The sequence below is a fragment of the Ursus arctos genome, unplaced genomic scaffold, assembly GCF_023065955.2.
Source record: "Ursus arctos isolate Adak ecotype North America unplaced genomic scaffold, UrsArc2.0 scaffold_3, whole genome shotgun sequence".
Classification (NCBI taxonomy): domain Eukaryota; kingdom Metazoa; phylum Chordata; class Mammalia; order Carnivora; family Ursidae; genus Ursus; species Ursus arctos.
In genome coordinates, this window is record NW_026622985.1 from 15,183,802 (window position 1) to 15,208,602 (window position 24,801).

Genomic DNA, 24,801 nt, shown 5'->3' on the forward strand with positions numbered 1-24,801 from the left:
ACCTTTCTGTCATGTCATGTCTTAGTTATAATCTTTCTCTGTCGTGTTATATATTTTACTTTGTTCATTATCCAGTTCCTTTTAGAACTTGCTGTTGTATTGGTTTCCATGACCCTGATCTTTTCAGGAGATCTTTTTTACCTGTGCTTTTTGTTTTCTGGGAAGACTGCTTCTTCCTAACTCTGGATGTCAGTCAAGGCTCTACCCTTGTTCTTCTTTCTAAAGAAACCAGAGTTTTTAATTTTCAAATCTAAGGAATACTTTAATAGGTCCATGAGTCCTGAAATGTTATGGAAAAAAAAAAAATATATATATATATATATAGTGTGTGTGTGTTTGTGTAACCATTTTTCAAGGAAGAGAAGCTGTGATCCCGAATTCCCAGGAATTATTTTTATAAATCTTTTTTTGGGGGGGGGCGGGTAAATTCAGTCTTAGGTTTTTAGTTGTCGTAGTCCTGGTAACTCCAGACATAAACCACAGCCTGTGTTCCTATAGTACGTCTCCATTTGAATGTCCCATGTTACTTCATCCAAGCGATTTTTCTTTCATATTAAATTGGTCCTGTTCCCAGTCATCTCATATTCACAAATGGTATTCTCCCTGTGTGTCTGAATAAAAACACTTGAGTTGTTTTGACATCTTCTCCTTACCCCAATTTCTTCCTTGTTATCAAGTCCTGTGTTTTGCTGTTTCCCCACTTTCGAAGTGTGGCTCAGAGTAACCCTTCCTCCAGGACAGTATCATTACCTTAATTCAGACCCGTGTCACTTTATGCCTGCATTCTTGCAATAACCAAGGGAAGTCCTGTGTAGATTCATTCTTTCCATCCTCAGCTGCGCCTGCAGCTAGGAATTCCCTTATTTCCTTCAGTTAAAACGCAATTGCATTCCCTAGAGGTTGGTCTAAACCTCCCTATTGTATTTATTCCTCCACTGTTTTTATACTACCCTATTAATAGGTACCCTACTCTCCCTTGCTTTTTTCTCAGTAGGTGATGGCACCTGCCACTTGACACTCTTCTCTTTATCTTTTTGCAGTCTAACTTTTGTTCCAGCAGAATTACTCTCAAAACTTTTATCTGCATTTACTAGTGTTGTGATTTGGGAGCAGTTAAATTAAGCTTGTTGATTTTGTTGACAGGTCTCTTTGTTTATTAATTTTTGCTTGATAATTGTAGCTTCTAAGAGGTGTATTAAATATTGTGATCATGAAATTGTCTGGTCTTTCTGTAATTGTTCCTTCTTCTTCTTCTTCTTTTTTTTTTTGCTTTATATACTGTATTTCAGTGCCTTGTTGTTAGGTGTATTCATAATTGGTCATGAGAGTTATGTCATTGGAAAGAAACAATTCAGACCCATTACTGTAGTTTCGGCTTGTATAGGTCTGTCTTCTGCTTGATTGTTGGGCCCATTTTTCCACAATTTTCCCTGTTTTTTACTTACTTTCAACTTCCTGGTTGTTCTTCTAGTCTTGAGTAGACAGAGCTCATTACTGTCTCCAAAGCCTTGTTTGCTTTTTCCTTTGCCTTGAATGCTTTTTTCCCCAGATTTTAATAGTTTGCTTTCTTACTTAATTCAGGTCTCCAGTAAAATGTCAACTCAGTTCTTCTCTTGGTCATGTCAAGTAAAATAGCCCATTTGCCGTGAGTTTTGGAACTACCTTTCATGGTAGTTTTCTGTTGTTGTTGTTGTTGTTGTTTAAAGATTTATTTGTGAGAGAGAGAGAGAGCACACATGTGTGAGAGTGGGGAGAAGAGGGAGAAAGAATCTGAAGCAGACTCCCAGCCAGTGCGGTGCGGGAGGCGGGGTTCAATCTCATACCCTGAGATCAAGTCATGAACTGAAACCAAGAGTCAGAAGCTCAATGGACTGAGCCACCCAGGTGCCCCCTTTCATGGTACTTTTGGTTGATTCTACTGAACCCCCTTGGGGTTCACCAGCTCTGACTAGTTTTCATTTGCTTAGGATCTGTGTACCATTCAAGGCAATGTGACTGAAGAAGATCCAGGCTTGTGATTTCTCCACTATAGATTTACCACTGTTGGGTTTTTGTTTGGGTTTTTTTTTTGTAATAAAAGTAAGTATTATAAGATTTACCATCTTAACCGTGTTTAAGTATGTGGTTCAGTGGCATTAAGCACATTCACATTGTTGTAAAATAGCTCTCCAGTACTTTTTCATCTTGTGGAACTCAAACTCTGTGCCCATTAAACAACCCCTTTTGCCCCATTCCCCCAGCCCCTAGAAACCACCATTCTGCTTTCTATAGCTATGACTTTGAATACTCTAGATACTTTACGTAAGTGAAATCATACAGTATTTGTCCTTTTGTGACAAGCATGTTTTACTTTAAATAATGTTCTCAGATTTCATCCCTGTTGAAACATGTGACAGGATTTCCATCCTTTTAAAGGCTGAATAATATTCTATTATAGGTAAATTCCACATTTTGTTTTTCTGTCCATGGACATTTGAGTTGTTTCCACCTCTGCTGTTGTGTGCTGCTATGAACACAGGTGTGCAAACACCTCTTTCAATTCCTTTGGATATGTATCCACAAGTTGAGTTGCTAGATATATGGTATTTCTATTTTTACTATTTTGAGGAACCACAATAGTATTTTCCATAGCAGCTGCTCCATTTTACAGTCCCACTAACAGTGCACAAGGCTTCCAACTTCTCCACGTCTCTGCCAACGCGTTATTTTCTGTTTGTTTTTAATCATAGCCATCCTTATGCGTTTGAAGTGCTATCTCATTTGGTTTTGGTTTGCATTTCTCTGACGATCAGTGATGTTGAGCATCTTTTCGTATGCTTGTTGGCCATTTGTATGTCCTCTTTGGAGAAATGTCTATTCAGGTTCTTTGCCCGTTTTTTTAATTGGGTTATTTGATTTTGTTGTTGTTGAGTTGTAGGAGTCCTTTATTGGTTTTGAGCATGGCTTTTTATTCACAAGTACTTTAATATATTTTATCAAATATTTCTGGGTTGGGGATTGTGGGGCCTACATGTTAATTCAGCTTATTCATTGACTCTAAGTCCTGAGGAATTCAGAAAAGCCGGAAAGGCAGATAGGTTGGTTTCTTTTCTCTCTGCCTCTCTGTAAAATTGGGTATTTTAAAATCATATGTTCACATGGGATTTAGAAAGACTTTAGTTTAGACTGTAATCTGAACAGTCACAGTAGGTTCTGGGTTTCTCTCTTTCTCAGTCCTGTCTGTTCCATTCTGTCAGAATGCTGCTGGAATCCTCTTTCTAGTGTCATTCCTTTGCTTAAAATACTTCATTGACAGTCTGATCTTTAATCTCCTTGGCAAGATTTGTAAGAGCCTTCCTAATCTGGCCCCAAACCATCTTTGCAATATCATCTTCTACCTCTCCCTCATTATTCTCACTTACTCTCTCTAGGTCCTGGGGTAAAACTAAACTGCTTGCAATTTTTGCCCATACTGTGTGTGCTTTCTTAAATGCTTTTTGTCTTTGTGTTTATTTTTTTACCATTATCTAAAATTCTCTCCTTTTCTCAACTTTCCACTTGATGAATTCCTTTTTAACTTTGTCCAGTTTTTAGTGTCTTTTTATTTTTGTTTTTTGGACGTACCTGGATATCCACTGTCACCATTCACATGGCACCTTCTGTTAAAAGTGTTCTAAACCATTAGCTTTTTCTTTTCTTCTTTTCTGTTTGCTTTTTCTAATTACAAAAGGAATACCTGCTCATTGTAAAAAATACAGACAATACAAAAGGGAAAAGAAAAAGCCCCCCTCCTTATTGTCTTTTGATCCCACGCCTTGGTTCATAAGAATAAACAAATTGGTGCTTATCCTTTCAGAATCTGTGTGTGTGTGTGTGTGTGTGTGTGTGCGTGTGCGTGTGTGTGTGTGCGCGCGCATGTGCGGACAGCCACACATTTAAACTGCATGCATAGGTTTGCTGTCTTTCATTGCCTAACAGCTACCTGTTTACCTCTTCATATCTCCACGTGTGTTTGGTGCATGTAGTATTGCAGCTGGCCTTTTTCACCGTAGTGTATATGAAGGGTATGCAGATCATCTAATTTCCTTTAATTGCTACAGAATATGATATGGTAACACATTCTGCTGTATATCCATGCCATAATTTATTGAGCCATCCCTTGCTAGAAGACCTTTAGAGTTGTTTTTCATTGTTCTGTTATCTCAAGCAATGTATTAGGGCATGTGTATATATCTACTTTTGCACTCTTATACAAGTATTTTTGTAGGATTCTTTTTTTTTTTTAAAGATTTTATTTATTTATTCGACAGAGATAGAGACAGCCAGCGAGAGAGGGAACACAAGCAGGGGGAGTGGGAGAGGAAGAAGCAGGCTCATAGAGGAGGAGCCTGATGTGGGGCTCGATCCCAGAACGCCGGGATCACGCCCTGAGCCGAAGGCAGACGCTTAACCGCTGTGCCACCCAGGCGCCCTTTTTGTAGGATTCTTAATAGAGTTTTAATAGTGAAATTGCTGATCAAAAAATATGTGTCTTTAAAATTGTGATAGATGGTATTTAAGATTTCATTAGATACTGTCAAATAGCCCTTTGTGTCCCATTTCTCCAGCCCATTATTAATACTGGATATTAGCATCCATTTACATTTTTACTTATTGAAAGAACAAACTATGTTTTAATTGGTATTTTTCTTTGATGTGGTAAAGGATGTTTTCATAATTTTACTGTTTGTATTTCTTCTTCTTATTCTACATAAACTGGCCTGTTAATGTCCTTTGCCTATTTTTCTATTAGATTAATCTTTCTTTTCTTATTTGTTTGCATTCTTCTTATATTGTGGTTATGAACCCTTAGTCTGTTAGATGTGGCACATAGCTTCTAGTCAGACTTCTTTGATTTAACAAATACAACCTAGATAGTGAAGTGATTTTTGCATGGCTATCTGTAGCTCTAGACTGAAAGTTCCTTCCTCTCCTGTTTGTCATTGTGGTCTCAGCATCTAGCACCATGTCTGTGTAAATTAAATATTCTATAAATGGTTTGCAATGAATGAGGTAGTATAAGACTTGATGCTTTCGAAGAACTCAGAGTCTAGTTTAGTCACCTAAACTAGTCCAGACTTTGACAAGGAAGAAAAATAGCATAGTATGTAAATTGCATATTTAGTTATGTGTTGTAGGAAAACTTAGGTATTTGGTAGTTTTCCTAAATTAGTTCTCACGAAACATCCTACTACTCACTTTCTTTTTTCACTGAATTCTGTACTGAAAAATGAATTGTCTTCTGTGAGCTTAAAAGTCAAATCTGCATTATCCCTAATGGAAATATATTATTCTATCTTTGTTTGAGACAAGCTGCTGAGTTTAGTTCAAGTAAAAATGTATTTTATCTTATACCCATTTTCAATTTTACCTTGAATCCTAATTTTTTTTTCTTGCTATTTCAGGTAAGACCATGAATTATGGCATTTCTTAAATGAAGCATTCAGGAATGAAGTGAAAATCATAACATATAGAGAATAAATGATAATTTTAAGTTATGTCTATTAATTTGACTATAGATATATATTATATTTACCTCCTTAGTAATGCAAGAAGTCTTTGTGGGAAGCAGAGAAGCAAGCAACTGCATTTCTTATGCTCACCTAAACATTACTGGAGGATAAGCCACGTCAGTCTACAAAGAGGTTTTCATACAAGCAAAATAAGATGTAAATTGACCAAAAGTGAAGCCCATTCTTGCAGCAAGCACTGTTACTCTCCAAATAACCATGGTTTACATATTGGAATTTTGAAACTTAGCACTTCTACTCCCAAGGGACTTACAAAAGTGAGCATTCGTATGTCCCGTATTAAAAGTACTTTGAACTCTGTTTCAAAGGCTATTTTTGGCACTCAAAATGAAATGATCTCACGCTTAGCTCAATTTAAGTCAAGTTCTCGAATATTAAGAAAAGTATCAGATAGTGGCTGGTTAAAACAGACAAGCATTAAACAAGCCATCAAATCTCTGAAAAAATACAGCGACAAATCAGTAGAAAAGAGTTCTTTCTCAGAAAGTCATATTCTAGATAAAGATGAAGATGTAGGTAAACAAAGCCTTTTTCGTTACACAAGTAGTATAACCACAAAGTTTGGAGAGTCATTCTACTTTTTATCAAATCATATTAATTCATACTTCAAACGTGAGGAAAGAATGTCTCAAAAAAAGGAAAGTAAACATTTCCTGGACAAACTTGAAGATAAAAAGGTTGAAGAAGAGAAATCGAGCTCTCCAGATCCTGGCGTCCTGACTGACAAGCTAGATTCAGAATCTTCTTCGTATTCTGTGGACAAGCCTGCAAGTGCAGGCGGGACACCTGAGGCTCTTCCAGTTTCTACTAAACAGACTATTGCTAACTTTCTTTCTCGCCCCACCGAAGGTGTCCAAGCTTTAGTAGGTGGTTATATTGGTGGACTTGTCCCCAAATTAAAGTATGACTCCAAGAGCCAGCCCGAAGAACAGGAAGAGGCTGTTAAAGCTGAGCAGCCTGTCAGCAAAGACAAAAACGCAGAGGAGAAAAAGCGGTTATCTCTTCAGCGAGAAAAGGCAAGTCCTTACCAGTGTCGCTGGACGTTTTAATTTTTGGCAAATGCATAAATTACATTTCCCTATGGGACCTAAGAAACTTTAATCACGTGTTGGTATTACTAGAGCAGTTTCACATTCTAATCATATATATTTTAATATGTCTTTGTAGATTATTGCGAGAGTGAGCATTGATAACAGAACCCGGGCGTTAGTTCAAGCATTGAGAAGAACAACTGACCCAAAGCTCTGCATCAACAGGGTTGAGGAACTGACTTTTCATCTTCTAGAATTTCCTGAAGGGAAAGGAGTGGCTGTCAAGGTAATTCTAATTTATTTAATCTGGTTTTGTCTTGGAATAAAAATACGGATGCTCTTTCTAAAATGGAGAAGGCAATCAGTACCTTTCATTTTTTTAATTTACATATTTTTATGGTTTTCATCATACACATGATGTGTCATAGAATCAGGAATTGCCCACTTATTCTATTATATATATATTATGCTAAATTGTCTCTCTTATTTTGTGATGATAAATTATGCTATTGGTACTACTATCTATACTTAGAAGATAAATCTCAGTGTGTTCATTGAATTGCCAGATAGTTGCCAAATTTTTCTTAAATGTGTTTATGCTATAGAACTACTCTTTTAAGACAGGAGGTGTAATTCAGAGGTAAAACCATTGCTAATTTTTATTTCATGATCTTTTTGTATTTACAAGTCAACATTTTAATGATCTTAATGATAATTCGATTGATAATTATATTAATAAAATGATTAACTTTTCTTGGCCTCAGTTTTTTCAAATATAAAATAGTGAAGGTAATTTAGGCCCATTTAAACAGACTGTTTTCAGATTAATACTATAAAATATGAATGATGTGGTTGAGTTTCCATCTGCACTGCTAAGATGATTTGTAATATTTAATCAATTTACAAATATATAATGAACAGATAATGTTAACGTTTGATTAGAGATCTGTTAATGCTTATTTTTAACTTGCCTTTCAGAAAATTTTAAGTTAACTTAGTTCATATTTATTCCATTTTTTGACAACCATCTTGCTGAAGTTATCTAAGTCTTTAAGGTAGCCTTCTGTAGTTTCATATTGTGTAATTCATACATTATAAAGCTAAACTTTAGAATTTCATGTTCATAAAATTGGGGATTATCTTTCATAGATAATCTCTTATCTAAAAGACAAATTTTCCAAAGGTAGGTATGCTTTTAAGTCCATTTAACATTTCAGGGATATACTGAAAGCCAAGATCATACATAGAATTGCATACTTTAAAGAACTTTAAGAAAGTGTTTTATTGAAGTCTAAACAACTTGGGGTTACAGGAATCAAGTTCAGTGACGTTTTCACAAACTAAACGCATCCATGTAACTGGCGCCCAGGTGAAGAACAGAATTTACCAGCACTTCAGAAGCCTCCCTAGTGCCCCCTTCAGTCACGATCTCCCCAAATTAGTTTAGATTAGATTAGTTTTGGGTTTTTTTGTACATTATATAAATTACTGTGATTGGGTTTTTTCATTCATCATGTTGGTAGTCATCATTCACATTGTTGTGAGTAGTTGTAGAACGTTCATTCCTGTTGCTTTTATATTCCATGGTGTGAATGTGTCACAATTTATTTATTGTACTACTGATGAATTGTTGATTACTCTTCAGTTTTAGTCTATTATGAATAGTCATGCTAGTAGAAACTTCGAGGGCTCTTTTATTTTGCATTCCTGATCTCACATCTAAGACCCTTCAATACCAAGGAGTAATGTGTTACAGGAATGTATATTCTGATCAAGTATGATTGAAAATCTGGATAGTCTGTAAAAAGTTCTTATCATTTTCTTAAGTAAAAAGCATCTCAAAAAGAATTAACTTGATAAATTAAGGCATGTTAACATGCACACTCTCGTGTGAACTTTCCCAATGAAGTTTTCATTATTCAAAAGAATTGAGCTTTTGAAAAATGCTAGAATTGTTTGTTCTAAAACATTTATATGAATTTCCCTATTTTGTGTATCAGATTTTTGGTGGCCAAATCAGAGTGCATTGTTTTTGATAAACTAGTTTCCTCTCATATGTGTGTGTGTGTATGTATATATATATGTATGTATGTATGTAAGCTTCTGCATGTATGGCAGCCACGTCTAGGAAATTGCCTTTGATGAGTTTTTCATTGTTGGTGAAGGTAGTATCCTTCACTTTTTTTTTTTAAAGAATTTATTTATTTACTTGACAGAGAGACAGGCAGTGAGAGAGGGAACATAAGCAGGGGGAGTGGGAGAGGAAGAAGCAGGCTTCCCAACAGAGCAGGGAGCCCGATGCGGGGCTTGATCCCTGGACTCTGGGATCACGCCCTGAGCTGAAGGCAGACGCTTAACGACTGAGCCACCCAGGTGCCCCCTTTCACTATTTTTTTTAATAAAAAAGTAACCTTTTATTATTTTAAGAAAAGAGCAGCATTGGGGCGCCTGGGTGGCTCAGTCCTTAAGTGTCTGCCTTCGGCTCAGAGCGTGATCCTGGCATTCTGGGATTGAGCCCCACATCAGGCTCCTCAGGTGGGAGCCAGCTTCTTCCTCTCCCACTCCTCCTGCTTGTGTTCCCTCTCTCGCAGGCTGTCTCTCTCTCTGTCAAATAAATAAATAAATTCTTTAAAAAAAGAAAGAAAGAAGAAAGAAAAGAAAGAAAGAAAGAGGCAGCATAAACTTTGTAAAAAATAAAAATAAGGAAATAAGAATAACAGCTTTCTGCTACCCAGAGATTACCACTGTAAATCTATTAGTGTCTATTTGTATTAGTCAGATTAAGTCAAGTTAAACTCTAATAAACAATACCTAAACCTCAGTGGCTTAACACAACAGAAGCTTATTTGTCCCTTGTGCAAAGTAGCCTGGGGGTTGGGTGACTCTCCAGGACAGTGAACCTCTGTGTGGTGGCTACTTTGATCTTGTTCTCGTATGTTTCCATATGAGGCCTCCATGATCAGTCTAGCAAGGTCAGAGTATTTCAGCAGAAAGTGCCGTACGTTTCTTCTACTCACGGCTGACTTACCCTGCTCAATTGCATTGGCCAGAGAAGTATTGCCTTCGTGTGCCTGGAAGGAGCAGCAAATTGGATATTGGTGAACATTAGTAATGTCTCCCACGGTATTTCTCTAGAAATTTGTTCTATGCATATACATAATATACCAGAATAAAGTCATTCTGTATGTTCTGCTTTGTAGTCTGTTTTTTATTGCGTTTTTTTCAGTTTGTAACGTACACCTCTCTGTATCAGTAAATTGTCATCCCATTCTATATCCAAGTCGAAAATGTTCTTTGTGTAACTGAATGGGTCCAAGCGAGGGTCCAGTCTAGACCATACATATCATCTGGTTATTTTCCCTAAGTCACTTGTAGTGCTGTTCCTCCTTACCCACATCTTCAGAGCTAATTGAAGAGACCAGGCTGGTATGTGGCTTCCTTGTCATTGATGTAATTTGATGTATTCCTTGTTCCTTTTTATTTGCTGAACACTGGAACATAAATATAAAGACTTGGTTGAGTTAAACATTTTTTGTTAGAGCACACTGTATATGTCACATGCCTCATTTCCATCATATCAGAACACGCATAGTTGGTTGAAAAACCAGTGTTGACCACTGGATTAGAGAGATGACAGTCTGATCTTCTCATTGGACATTTAGGCTAGAACCATAATCCCATCAGCCATTAACCTAATTGTTCCCAGAACTAGTCATTTCATTAGGGTTGCAGAATGATAAATTACTAATTCTGCCACTCCTTCTACGTTGTAATTGATATTGTTCTGTAAAAGTAGAGCTTTTCTTTACCAGCTAAAGCTATTTGGTTACTCTCAAAGACCAATTTTACAGGATAAGCAAGAAAAATGATTAGTTTCCTTGGTCACCAATTTTCAAAGTAAAAAGATGTTTTAAAAGCTGCCTCATTGGTGACATGAATTCTTTGGCATTTTTGAAAACTATCATTATGAGCTCCTAGTTTTTCATAAATTGTGTTTTGATAATTCTTTTCATCCCCCCCTTTTTTTGAATACTGAATTCATCTCAACTTTGGTAGGGGCCCCAAGTTCATTCACGTGACTTTATCTTTTTATAAAAATATCATGGGCAGAAAAGTATATGTAAGCATACAATTCCATGAATTTTCAAAAATTGGAAACATCTATATAGCCCTCAACCCTTTATGCCCCCTTCCAGTCACTATCTCCAAAGAGATTGACCAGTTCTCCTGATTTTTAGCAGTCTAAATTACTCTTGCCTTTTCCTGCATGTTCTGCAAATGGAATGGTACAGCTTGTGCTCTTTTGTATCTTGTTTGCTTCACTTGACATTATTTGTGAGAACCTTCAGTGTGGGGTATGGTTATGAAACATTCTCATTGTGATGTATTCTGTGGTATGAATATAGAACAATGTATCCATTTTAGTGCTGATGGACTTTGGGATAGTTTCCAATCTGGGAGTATTTAGGAATAGTGCTTCGGGCACGTATCTTTCGGAAAACACAGGTCTTTATTTCGTTGGGAGCGTATACCCAAGAGTAGTGGTCCTGGCCATGAAGTATGCATAGTTTCATCTTTAGTAGATACTGCCAAATGGTTTTGCAAAGTGTTTATACCAATTTATACTTTCACCAAAATTTTATCGACCTTCTGGTAGTTACACTTCCTCTCTGACACTTTATCTTTCTCATTTTAGACATTGTGTTGGATGTTTAGTGATATTAAATTGTGGCTTTAATTTGCAGTTCTCTGGTAACTGAAGTTTAGCACCTTTTTCAGTGTTTATTGGCCATTTGTATACTTCCTTTGTGAAGTGCCTGTTCCAGGTCTTACGCATTTTTCCTTTGGGTTGACCAGCTTTTTCTTAACAATTTGGAGAATTTCCGTATATATTATGGGTAAAAGTTTTTATATGGTGTATATTACATATAATATGTGTATGTTACATATAATATATATGTATTACATATAATATGGGTTTATGGCCCTCTGTCTGAATCAGTCCCAGTTTTTTAATCTTTTGCTTCTTCCTCACATAAGCAAATGCCTCAAGGGAAGAAAAGCTATAGTTTATGAGATCACTTTTTTTTTTAAGATTTTATTTATTTATTTGAGAGAGCACCAGCACAGGGGAAAGGGAGAAGCAGGTTCCTCGCTGAGCAGGGCTAATGTGGGGCTCGATCCCGGAATCCCGGGATCATGACCTGAGCCAAAGGCAGGCGCTTAACCAACTGAGCCACCCAGGTGCGCCTCAGCTCACTTCTTGGCAATTATCTCCTCTCTAGATTCCTAGCCCCTCCTGTCCTCATTGCTTTAGCATTCCTCTGATGCTTTTAAACAGATGGAACTTCTTTTGTCTTTAATTAAAATTTTCTAATTGTTCTTGCAAAGAGACTGTTCTAACCAGAAATGAAAATTTACATTCCCATGCTCCACCACCGTTCAGGTTCTTCTCGTGGGGCCTTGGAGCTCAACATTAGCCAGGGCTAAAAGCAACTGAAAAGGAATTTAGAACAGTACTATTTCAGATTTGATTTATCATAAAAAAGAAGCAAAATGAGTGATACGTGGGAATTTTTTTTTTTTAATTTACTGAAGGTTACATAGCACAAGTGTGGCTACTAGTCAACGACTTCGTTAAACCTGGGGTTTGACCAGATTAGAGGCTTGTGTGTACAGAACCTGGAGAATCTGTGGTAAACTTAGTGTAGAACCCTAGGATTTAAGCTCTTGCCTTTGATCAACAATGGACTTTGGGATAGTATGAAGTTAAACACTTAGAATCTCAAAGTCCTAGTTTTGTTTAAACTAGTTATTTAAATGTAGTGAATTTGAATTTGTTGTAATGGTCAGCTTTTGCCTTCTACCTTCATTATATTTATTGACGTTCGTATTTCACTATGAGCTACCCTTATATCCCATGTGCGCAAGGTGGTTTGTTCTTCTTTTGATAACAAGTTTAATTTCCAGTGATGACTGTGAAGAATGTGATCTTTAGGATTTGGAGAAAATAGCTTATACAATTTATAATGTTAACCTTTTGTTGTAACAATTAATACTTTGTAAATTTGTGTTAAGCGAATTATATTTTTTCTAATTATTAAGTATTGTATCTTTTAAAGAAAATATTTGGACTGAGGTTAATTTTTAACCTAGATACTAGAAGAAATATATTTTAAATATTAATTGACATTAATATGTTAAAAAGTAATATTTAAGATTATTGGGAAAGTAATAAACACTGGCACTGTGATTATATGTGATGATCTACATATGTCGGTTAAAAATAATCATACATTTTCATTCTTGATTTGACAAAAGCAATAAAATATTTTTTCTCTCAATACAGGAAAAAATTATTCCGTATTTATTAAGATTAAGACAAATTAAGGATGAAACGCTTCAGGCTGCAGTTAGAGAAATTTTGGCCTTAATTGGCTATGTGGATCCAGTGAAAGGAAGAGGAATCCGAATTCTTACAATTGATGGTGGAGGAACAAGGTAAAGCTAGGAAAATGGTTTTTTAAATCTGTGGATCCAGTTCAGCCTGAGAAATTTTTTTAACTGATTATTTGTAATTATAGTAGCTATATCATTGTAAAAACAAATCTTAAAAATAAAACATGAAATAGTTTTTCTTAATTTATTTATCAACCTAAGAGCTTCTTGGTCTTGTTTTTTTTTTTTAAAGATTAATTTAGAGCAAGAGTGAGCATGAGTGAGGGGGAGGGGCAGAGAGAGAGAATCTCAAGCAGGCATCATGCTCATCGTGGAGCCAAAGGCAGCCACTTAACCAACGGAGCCACTCAGGCGCCCCAAGAACTTCTTTAACATACACCTGAATTTGCTTTTATTTTAATTTGACCTAGTACTTATTTCAGTTTGGTCTTTTCAGACCTTTTTGTTAGTTTAGGACACTGTTTCAACCATGACTCTCTTAAAATCTTGGCAATGTTTGGTAACGTTAGTTTTCTTTACTTATGTTTATCTTCCCCATGTTTATCAGTCAGCTAGTCACTTAAAGTGATGTTTATAAAAGGAGTCTATGTCAGTAACTTTCTGACTCCCCACATCTTCACTTGCAGATGGCAATTCTGGTGCTCCATGAGAGATACTGAATGCATTCTTAGCTCAGAAGGAGATTTCACCACCAGACTCCATTCTTACCACTGGCAGTTAATCCGTGCTGCTTCTTACTAGTTTGTCTAGTTCCTTACTACTTGTTGGTTAGATCCTTTGGTGTTAGCCTTCGCCCCCTCCCCCCAGATTTTCTAGCTTGGATTCTAGTTTCCTCCCATCTCTGCTCTTACCTCTGAAATTGATAGTACGTGTCCTGCCTGTTCTTTGATTACTTTACCTCTCTGATTCGTTCTCTGATTCCGCTGCCTTGCCAGTTACTATTTTGTACGTCCCCGTACTACCGTTATTTTTTTATTAAATTCTAAAATCCTGTATGTCAGCCAGATTCTTTTAATTTTGACACCAGTGTGAATAACGGTGTGAGTGATGAGGGAAGAAGGCTATTTAATAATCTAGGCAGACGACAATGAAATAACAACTTCGGATGGTGGCAGTGGGAAGCAGGAGGAAGGAAAAATATGCAAGAAAACTTTGAAGAAAAGGGAGATTGGATATAGAAGGGGAGGTCAGGGGTGCTCTTAAATAGAGATCCTATGGATGACTGGGACAGAATTGCAGGGAAATGGGAGGAGGTGATGGTATTGAGAAAGTTCTGTTTTCAACATGTTGAATATAAGGCTTCACACAGTATAGAAGTGCTAATTTGGCAAATGGAGAGTGAGTTGATTGAGGAGAGACAAGTCTTTGGAAGATCTTTTGGATGTTTCTTACGGAAGTGAAATAATTCAAGAAGGTGGACATCATTCATATGATAGATGAAGTGGTAACGAATTGGAGAGAATCATTCTAGTTCATAGAATTGGTTCAAAGTGTTGGGAAGCAAGGAGAGTGGCAGTTAAATGAGTAAGGAATTTCACTGAGGAGCAGGAAGAAGCCTGCCCTCTCTGCCATTAAGTTCAGAGCAGATGGAAAGGATGGTATCATTCATTAAGTCAGCTAACAGTTACTGAGTGCTTACCATGTTCTAAACACTGATTTGGATCTGGGAATAACTCAGCAAAAGAGACGAAATCCAAGTCTTCATGGTACTAGCATTCCAGAGGAGGAAAGAACAAACAGCAAAGCAAAAATGTATTATTGAATAGTAAGGGGTGCTATGAAGAAAAAGAAAGCAAAGTGATAAAGAGTAATAGTGCTATTTTAGAGAATGATCATGACTATGACTTTTTTTTTCAATTTAAAAAAAATCTGAGATGATGACTTGATGTTAGTTTCAGATATACAATGATATGATATCTGTGTATTTTGCAAAATGATTACAAGTCTAGTTAACATCCATCACCACACAATTAATAGTTTTTTTTCTTGGGATGAGAATATTTAAGATTAACTCTTAGTAACTTTCAGATATGCAGTACAGTATTATTAACTATGCTCCCATGTTGTACCTTACATCCCGGGGACTGAGTATTTATCGTATTATTTATTGTGTAACCTTCTGATCTCTTCACCCATTTTGTCAGCCCCACCCATCCCACCACCTTTGGCAGCCACCGATGTGACTGTGACTTCTTTTTAAAGAAATAACAAATATTTGAGTAGAGATCTGAAGGAACAGTCAAGAACATTCAACTATCTATTTAGACTGAGGGAGGTATGTTGAAAAGAGCTTTGGGACCAATAAGTATTTAATTTTATAGAATAGGAGCTTTTCAGTCATTCCTGGAGGAAATTGAAGACATTTGGGAAAATCTAAAGGTGGATTGGGATGAAGGGAGATATTTAGATCAGCAGTTCTCCGCTGGAGGTGATTTTACCGCCCTGACATTTATCAGTGTCTGGAGGTGTTCTTGGTGGTTGGAACTGGGGGACCATCACTTGAGTCTAGTGAGAAGAGGGCAGTTGAGGCTGAAATCCTACAATGCACAGCACAGCCCAACAGCAAAGACTTGGCCCGAAATGTCACTCGTGCTGCTGCTGAGAAGCCTTGCTTGAGGGGAACATGAGAAAGCAGCCAGGATGGGAAGTTTGTGTTGAGAGGAGGAAGGGTATGAGGGCTTGGGAGAAAAAGAACCCATACCTTTTCTTTCTTTTGTATATGAGAGCCCGGTACAGTGTTAGGCTGAGAGAATCAACCTGGCAAGTGCGTTTATTTCTAAATTTGACTTGAATTAATTTATAAATACAGCATTTTAAAAGTTTTTTTCCTGATTATACAAGTAAAACTTGGAAAGAAAAAAAAAGAAAAATATAAAAGCAGCAAAACAAAAAATTATAGCTCACAATTCCCAGCTTTTAAATATTTTGATTTATTTCTTCAAATCTTTTTTCTTGCATGAGAATGTATGTGCATGTTTTATTTCTTTTTGTAAGATAATAGGGGTCACATTGTTAAGTATATTTATCTGGCATTATCTCTAGTTCTTCATGTTTCACTTTGATTTCATGATGTATCTCTTTGATAAGCCCTCTTGTCTTCTCTTACCTCTCTTCAAATCCATATTACTTCTTAAAATTACAAAGAAAATCAAGGGTGCCTGGGTGGCGCGGTCGTTAGGCATCTGCCTTCGGCTCAGGGCGTGATCCTGGCATTCCGGGATCGAGCCCCACATTAGGGTCCACCGCTAGGAGCCTGCTTCTTCCTCTCCCACTCCCCCTGCTTGTGTTCCCTCTCGCTGGCGGTCTCTGTCAAATAAATAAATAAATAAATCTTTAAAAAAAAAAATTACAAAGCAAATCAGCGTTTCTGGTTTTCTGCTTTAATGTTACAGTATTTTCTAGTGATTTCCTGTTAGCAGTATCAAAGCACACTTTGACATTCTACGTTGTATTTGGTGTTGTCTTTGGTGATGCCTGACTATAGCCAGGACCTCTCTGCCCCACATCTTGTATTGGGTTTAGACCATTTCATTGTTTCCATATATTCTCCCAGCGTTAAGAATTGTTCACACATTACACACATCGTGAATTGGCCTACATCTCCTGGCCTCTTTTCATTTTCCACGTTTGTCATCAAGCTCTGTGCTGCCTTTGGCAAGGATCCAGAAATGAGCAAAGTCGGCAGCATAAATTAATACATCCCTAATGCGGGGCATTGTCTTGAAGTTGTTGAAAGTTTTAAAAAACGAATAAATAAAAGAAAGCTTAAAAGTATATACAAATGTGAAATATATAGTATAGATATAAGTATATATACTTATAAGTATAGATATGTACTTATAAATATATACAAGTATATAGCGAAACGCAGAAAACAAGAATGGCTGCTTAGGCAGCCAACTTATATTGCGGAGAGAAGAAACCAATATATGGTGTTCCAGAACTGGTGAGTGCAGGTTTTAAGTATTTTCCACAGTCTGGGGTGTTTAAAAAAATATCTTATGTTGGCATCTTTTTAGTCTTATTCAAAGAGATACTAATATAAATGTAAAATGTGCTGCTATAACACAGGTTTTGTACCATTATTTAGGTATTGGAGTTTTGAAAGTGATCTTAAAAACAGGCAGTTTTTACTGATGTTAATTTATATTATCAGTTTCCATGTTAGCATATAAGCTAGAAAACCAGCTTGTAGGCTTGTTCTATTCAAGACTTAAATTCCTTGAGGGGCGCCTGGGTGGCTCAGTCATTAAGCGTCTGCCTTCAGCGCAGGGCATGATCCCAGAGTCCTGGGATCGAGCCCCCCATCAGGCTCCTCTGCTGGGATACTGCTTCTTCCTCTCCCACTCCCCCTGCCTGTGTTCCCTCTCTCGCTGGCTGTCTCTCTCTGTCAAATAAATAAAATCTTAAAAAAAAAAAAAAAAGACTAAAATTCCTTGAAACAGGAATTTTCATTTGTCCTTTTTTCTGTAGGGGTGTGGTTGCTCTGCAGACACTGCGAAAATTGGTTGAACTTACTCAGAAGCCAGTCCATCAGCTCTTTGACTACATCTGTGGTGTGAGCACAGGTAATTACTGTTCTATGGAAGCCCTGGGTCCCAGCCGTAGGCATTTAAAATCATGGTCGTTCTCTGAAGTGATGGGTATTAGTTCTATGTTTTGATGATGAATAATCCTTCAGTTGGCTTAATGAACTTAATAACATGTTTATTGGGTGTAAGTTATCATTCAGAGGCAGTGCTTTGGTTTTTTTTGTTTTTTTGTTGGGGGGGGCGCCTGTGCACGTGGGGGCGAGGGATAGAATCTTTTTAAGATTTTATTTATTTGTTTATTATTTTTTTAATAATAATTTTTTATTATATTATGTTAGTAACCATACAGTACATCCCTAGTTTTCGATGTAAAGTTCCCTGATTCATTACTTGCGTATAACACCCAGCGCACCGTGCAATACGTGCCCTCCTTACTACCCATCACCAGCCTATCCCATTCCCCCACCCCCGTCCCCTCTGAGGCCCTCAGTTTGTTTCCCAGAGTCCATAGTCTCTCATGGTTCATTCCCCCTTCTGTTTACCCCCTCCTTCCTTCTTCCCTTTCTTCCTACCGATCTTCCTACTTATGTTCCATAAATGAGTGAAACCATATGATAATTAGAAAATCTTAAGCAGGCACCATGCTGAGCAGGGAGCCTAAGGCAGGGCTTCCCCTCTTGACCATGAGATCACGACCTGAGCCGAAATCAAAAAGTTGGACGCTTAACCGTGGGAGCCACCCAGGGGCCCAGGAAATTGCTTCTTACGTCATTTCTTAATCTAATTGTTTGAAGCCAGAATTTAAATTGATAAATGTTGAGAATCTATGCATCTAAAAACCTACTTCTTAATATAGCTAGGTACATTTAAAATTGTAGTTTTGTGTTCGCATAGAAGAAATTGGCAACTTTAGAATATGATTGTTACTGCATAATTTTTTGTTTTCCTTGAATCACCATCTGATCAATTTTTGTTCTGTTTTGTTTTTCTATTTCCTTACCTCAGTGGTCACCCATCCATCCACCCAAGCCCTCCCCATGTGTGCATTAAGCCCCTCAGGACACCCATAGCTGTTGCTTATGCCCTAGGTAACACTCGAGGACTATGAGGATTGTGGATCCTTGCTGTATATTTTACTGCGTGACCTGATAATTTCTCGCTTCATGTTAGTTTATCTTCATAGGCTTTCATTTCTATTTTTTTCTCATTCTTTTGAATTAAAATAGTTCTAAGGACCACTAGCAACAAAATCAAATAATTTCTCTACATTATCTGTGTCGAGTATGGCAAATATGCCCAAAGGGCATGTTAATTGATGTTCAGTTGTGAAAACTTAATGAGAGCAGTTAAAGGAATGATTCAAAAGCATAAGGAATTAATGATTCTTATCATGTTCCATGGAACATGAATTCCTCAAGTTGTTAGATTACAGGAAGTTGTTGGGTTGGAGGAAGTTACACAGGTTTCTTCACAGAGGGACTTCTGAGATATTTTAAAAATGCATCGTGACTCTCAGGATAGGAAAATAACATTTATTTCCCAATTTGGTTTAAATGTGGAAATGTTTCTCAAAAGCAACCTTCCCTGTGGCCGAGGTTTTTGCACTTTCTTTGAAGCTTTTACCCTGACCATTTCTGTTAAATTTTGTGGTGGTTCGGAGCAGTTCACACGTGTTGCTAACATCCTGCTTTGGCACCAGTGTTGGTGGGTGATGCTCAATACAGAGAACTGGAAATCACAGAGATTCATCCGCGGAGTCAGATACCAGTTTATACGATACGCACCTTTCTGTGTTTATCACAGTGCGTCCTTTCCATCGTGTCTTCTGGCTCGTGTTAGCCTTAACTTCTGCTAAGTGCTTAGAATTCCCTTTCTTTTTTTCATTTTGTATATTCTGATGTAGAAATTTTGTTGGTGCTTAGAATTTTTATGAAGTTAATATATTTAGTCTAAGGGTAATAAAATCCTTACCAGTTTAATAAAATTTAATTTTAAAATACCTGCTCATCCTTATGGTAGCTCTACTTAAAAGTCAGTTAATTTTTGGGCAAGTTATTTCTTGTGTTAATCAGGGATTTTCTGCAAATTGAAAAAAGTAATTTCTACTATATAGTTGTGCCATTCAATTTATTTGAAAACGGAAGCTGTTTTATCTTTTACTAGAATAAGACTGAGTATAATAAAATACATACAGTATTTAAAATGCATTATGATAATGAGTTCCTGATTTTTGTTGTTGTTGTTAGTAATCTCACAGTAGGCTGTGATGCTGTATAGGTCTTTGCCCCCCATCCCCAAAGCTTTCTCTCCTTCGTTTCTCCTTAGTTCAGGGTTAGGCCAGTTAGGTACACTAGGTGGCAGTGTGTCCTACCAAGTGCGGCTAGGATATGAAAGCTATTTAAAAGGATATCCCAGAGACCTAATTTCTTTAATTATTTTATTCCCCGGACCAACTCGAAGGAGTAATTATTTTAATGAATTGGTAAGTTGTCAAATATACTGTATTCTGTGACTGAAACTAAGGAATTTATTAGGGTTAGAAAGAACGTTATTGACCATGATATCTTAATTATGTAATATTTAATTTTATGTAAAACAATCCCATATTTTAAAAATAATCCTCATCATCATTGGTTAACATTTATTTAGTCCTTATTGAGGCCGGGTAAAACCCTTTACATGTGTTATCCCTATGTAAGAACATCATAAATTTTAGTTATTATCTTTATAGATGAAAAAATTGGGGCTCTGAGAGGTTAAATAGTTGGTCCCAGATGGCACAGAAAGTATCAGAGCTAGAATTTTAACCAGGTCTGTGACTCAGGAAGTCTTATAAGTACTGTAATGTCAACGCTGATAAAAACTAAGCATTCTTTCTTTCAGGTGCTATATTAGCATTCATGTTGGGATTGTTTCATATGCCCTTGGATGAATGTGAGGAACTTTACCGAAAATTAGGATCTGATGTCTTTTCACAAAATGTCATTGTTGGAACAGTCAAAATGAGTTGGAGCCATGCATTTTATGACAGTCAAACATGGGAAAACATTCTTAAGTAAGTTATTTATCATTTTTTTAAAAAAATGTTTGATTCTATAAATAATATGTGCATATTATTTGAAACATGAAAAAATTAAAAAGAATATTAAATTATTGATCCCAGTGATTAGAGATAACCACTGTTAATATTTTGGTGCATAATTCCAGTCACAATATTTTTTTGAGTTCATGTGTGAGATTTGCATGTAGATGCAACTGCCTTTTTAAAAATTGAGACCATATTATAAATAGACATGCTTGCTCCTGTTGTTTTTACTTAACATATTAGTCTTTTTCAGGTCATTAACAGATATTCTTCTAAAACATTAATGATTTTTAAACATTTTTTCCAGATAACTATAACTACTCACTTTCAAAAATACGTTGTTGAAACCTTTAAAATCACCCACAGTCTTATTCAGAGCTGTGGACTTTGCAATATATTTTCTTCTAGTCTTTTTTCTAGGCTGTATATGTTTTCATACACACTTTATTTTTATTTTATTTTACTTTTTTAAATTTTTTTTAAAGATTTTATTTATTTATTTGACACACAGAGAGAGACAGCCAGCGAGAGAGGGAACACAGGCAGGGGGAGTGGGAGAGGAAGAAGCAGGCTCCCAGCAGAGGAGCCTGATGGGGGGCTTGATCCCAGATCACACCCCGAGCCGAAGGCAGATACTTAACGACTGAGCCATCCAGGTGCTCCTTACACACACTTTTTTAAAAGATCTATTTATTGGAGCGGGAGAGGGAGAGGTGGGGATAGGGAAAGGGACAGGGAGAATCTCAAGCGGACTCCCCACGGAGCCTCACATGGGGCTTGATCCCATGACCCTGAGATCCTGACCCGAGCCAAATTAAGAGACACTTAACTGACTGAACCACCCAGCACCCCTCATACACATTTTATATAGCAGAGATTATATTGTAGTTGCAATTTTATGTCTTTTCCCTTTTTTCCATCTTTATGAAAATCTCTTGACAAATTTTAAAGATTACACTCCATAGTGTGATGGTACCATGTTTTCTGAACCATTTAATTTAAGATACTTAGTTCTTATTTTTTTGTGATTATGAACAATGCTATGGTAGGTATAACTATATAATAAAAGTTTGTAAAATAGACTGTAAAACCAGTCTCTGTTGTGAAATGTTTTTTTCTTTTTACTCATTAGAGTATTTTCATATATTTGCATATTGCTGTTTCACCGACGCTTCTTCAAAGGCTTCCTTATTTTTAATCATAGCATTAATAACCTTTCTAAGTGTGGCTAGTTGTGGTTTTTTTCCCTTTTTTTTTTTTTCACCCAGCTTTTGCTGTACAGCATACCACTCCAAAACTTACTGGTTTAAAACAACCTGATTCTGTGGTGTGGTGTGTGTTCTGTTCTTGTTTAAACTCACTCGCACACCACAGCTGAGGTGGCTGGGACGCCGTCTCTCTCTCCACATGGTCACTCTCGTTCTGGATTTCATCTTGTTAGACTGGTCTGAGTCTCCAGAGGGCAGGCCCTATTGCATGAATATTTATCAAACCTCCATTTAATGGCATGTTTGCTGATGTCCCTTGGCCACAGCCACTCAAACGTGGGGCCTGTAAGAAGGGACTCTTGACAAGGGTATGGGTATCAAGAACTGATTGATTATTGTTGTCTACCTCATCTACCCTCTGGCCTTGTCTTTTTTCCCCCTCTTAATTATTGAGAGCATATTTCTGCTTTTTTTTTAACTGTAATAATGATTTTGTGTTAAATTATAGCATCTGTGGAATCTAGAAACTTTGAGGGCTTTTTTTTTTTTTTTTTTTGTATTTTCACGTCTCTCTGAAATAAGCAATTAATGTTCCTGACTCTTTCTTCAAATTTATATTTATAATGTACTGCCCTAAAGTACTCTGCCTCTGTTTATAAAATCAAGGTTTAAAAAAAAAATGGGAACTTTGCTTAAAGTGTAAAAGCAACATGCTGGCAGGATCTCTGTCCCAATTTTACAGCAAGATGTCTGTGAAAAGATAAAGATCCTTAGAGGAATACATATGCAGAAGAAACATAGATCAGGTTGGGAAAGACAAAGATCTTGTCTGCTTTAGAAAGTATTTTACATTGATACTTATGAAAGATTATGAAAGGTAGATCACTACCTAATTTGTACATACTGCCTGTATGTGAAGTTCACTAATAGTCTGTTTTTGAGGATCATGAATATTGTTTGAAAAAAAAGTCATTAGAAACATTTTTTTTTTCTTATTGAGGCAAGTTGGCAAAAAACATAGTCGCTATAGCCAGTACAGGGGAAAATATACATATTTTTAAGTCAGGAAAAAAATCCCTGAAATGAAACTCCCTTACAAAATGGAATTGTGGAAATGGCTGCCCAAGGACAAGGTCTGTAATGTTGTAGTAATTCAGAGCCCAGCTCCGATGATTTAAAAAGCATTTTGTAGGAGTGACATTGGCTCTGTATTGCTAAAACCAGTCTAAATGTCCTGGTCTGGTTTTTGGATTACTCTGTTACTAGCCTACATACTTCTGCAGTTTTATCTCAACACAGCTCCTTTATCCCTCAGGAGGACCCTGAAAACAGCCGGTTTATTCTGCCTCAGCGCCTTTCTTTACCCCTTAGATGGGGTTGAATGCGTTGCGTTGTCGTCTTTTGGTGTCCTTCTCAAGGTCTACTTCAACTATATATTGCTTTATGTGCATTACTTGTACCATCAGGCACCTGGAGGAGATTTTTATATTTCTTTTTTGTTGCTCATAGTACTTTGAACAAAGCCCTGAGCAAACAGTATTTGCATAGTGTATGTTCCCTGCTGTTAGGAGATACAATCATTTTGATATAATTTAATTTTCCTTCTTTAATAAAGGGATAGAATGGGATCCTCACTAATGATCGAAACAGCAAGAAATCCTACATGTCCTAAGGTAAGTTTGGGGTCTTAAATATAACACCAACTTGGAATTGAGGGTCAGGCGAAAGCATTTATTCTAAAGGTCCATCACTAAAAGAAACATTTCTTAGGAACCTCTTTTTTTTTTTTTTTTTTTTAAAGATTTTATTTATTTACTTGACAAGAGATAGAGACAGCCAGCGAGAGAGGGAACACAAGCAGGGGGAGTGGGAGAGGAAAAAACAGGCTCATAGCGGAGGAGCCTGATGTGGGGCTCGATCCCATAACGCCGGGATCACGCCCTGAGCCGAAGGCAGACGCTTAACCGCTGTGCCACCCAGGCGCCCCAGGAACCTCTTTTAATAGATTATATTGATTCCTTACATCTTGGGCCATTTTACGAACATACAGGATGTGGTCATTAGACCTCTTCCTATATCCACTAAAAGTATAACAAAAGTTTAAGAATATGAAAGACTAGGACTTATAAATAAAGAAGAATTATTTTATCATAAGGTTAATCAAATCCAGTGATTTAAGAAAAATTGTAGCATTTCCTCCCCGACTTTTTAAAAGAAATTTCATGTGCCTGTAAATATATTATGTTCGATTAACATACAAATAGAATCCCAGTTTTAAAAATGTTAATACCACTAGACTATGTCTCATGTGGCTTCTCTTTGTATCAATTTTGTTTGAAACCCAATGATCTGAGTATTGCTTGAGTTCTGTGTTCTTTAATAGTACTTGTTATTTGATTAAGGAATAGCATTAACGGACTTAAGAATCTCTTGTAGCTTGTATTTATTCTTGGGTAACAAGCTGTAACCGTGAAAAATCAAGTACAGCTCCCTTTATTTCTCTTTCACTCTTGCTTGTTCAAAATTCATTCATTCTTCAGATACTAATTCTGAGCCCAGTGTGTCAACACTGTGCCAGGCACTCTGGAGACCTTAGTAAGTAAATACAGACATGGAGTTTATAGTCCAGTAGGGCAAAGTAGGCATCTGTCAGGTAATCACACAGACGAGATATAATTTCCCTGAAATAAATGCTATGGAGTACAAAAACAGTTCTCTGGAAGCATATATTTACAGGGACAGGAGGGAAGGCTATTCTAAGGAAAGGAGGTTTGAGATCTCAGCGTGCAGGCTGATGAGTAGGAGCAGTGCTGGCAAAGGGAAGGACCTGTGCGGGAGGAGGCACAGAGAGGCACCGGAACTGAGAGCCCCAGGAGACCAGAGCCTGAGGATTCAAGGGCGGGCGTGCAAAATGGGAGCGAAGTGGCAGGTGAATCA

The 24,801-nt window shown here is 37.0% G+C and overlaps 1 protein-coding gene across 2 annotated transcripts in view; it reads left to right on the plus strand.

Annotated features, from left to right (window-relative positions):
* PNPLA8 (patatin like phospholipase domain containing 8) overlaps nt 1-24,801 on the plus strand; it is a 48,369-nt gene that overhangs the window by 6,381 nt on the left and 17,187 nt on the right. Inside the window, exons 2-7 of one of the 2 annotated variants that reach the window (XM_026503190.4) lie at nt 5,424-6,565; nt 6,717-6,866; nt 12,930-13,081; nt 17,513-17,607; nt 20,455-20,626; nt 23,480-23,537. In XM_026503190.4, the coding sequence (XP_026358975.2) occupies nt 5,516-6,565; nt 6,717-6,866; nt 12,930-13,081; nt 17,513-17,607; nt 20,455-20,626; nt 23,480-23,537 (1,677 nt within the window). In that variant the 5' untranslated portion in view covers nt 5,424-5,515. The remainder of the gene's footprint in view (nt 1-5,423; nt 6,566-6,716; nt 6,867-12,929; nt 13,082-17,512; nt 17,608-20,454; nt 20,627-23,479; nt 23,538-24,801) is intronic. The other variant, XM_044385639.3, reaches the window with a different exon arrangement.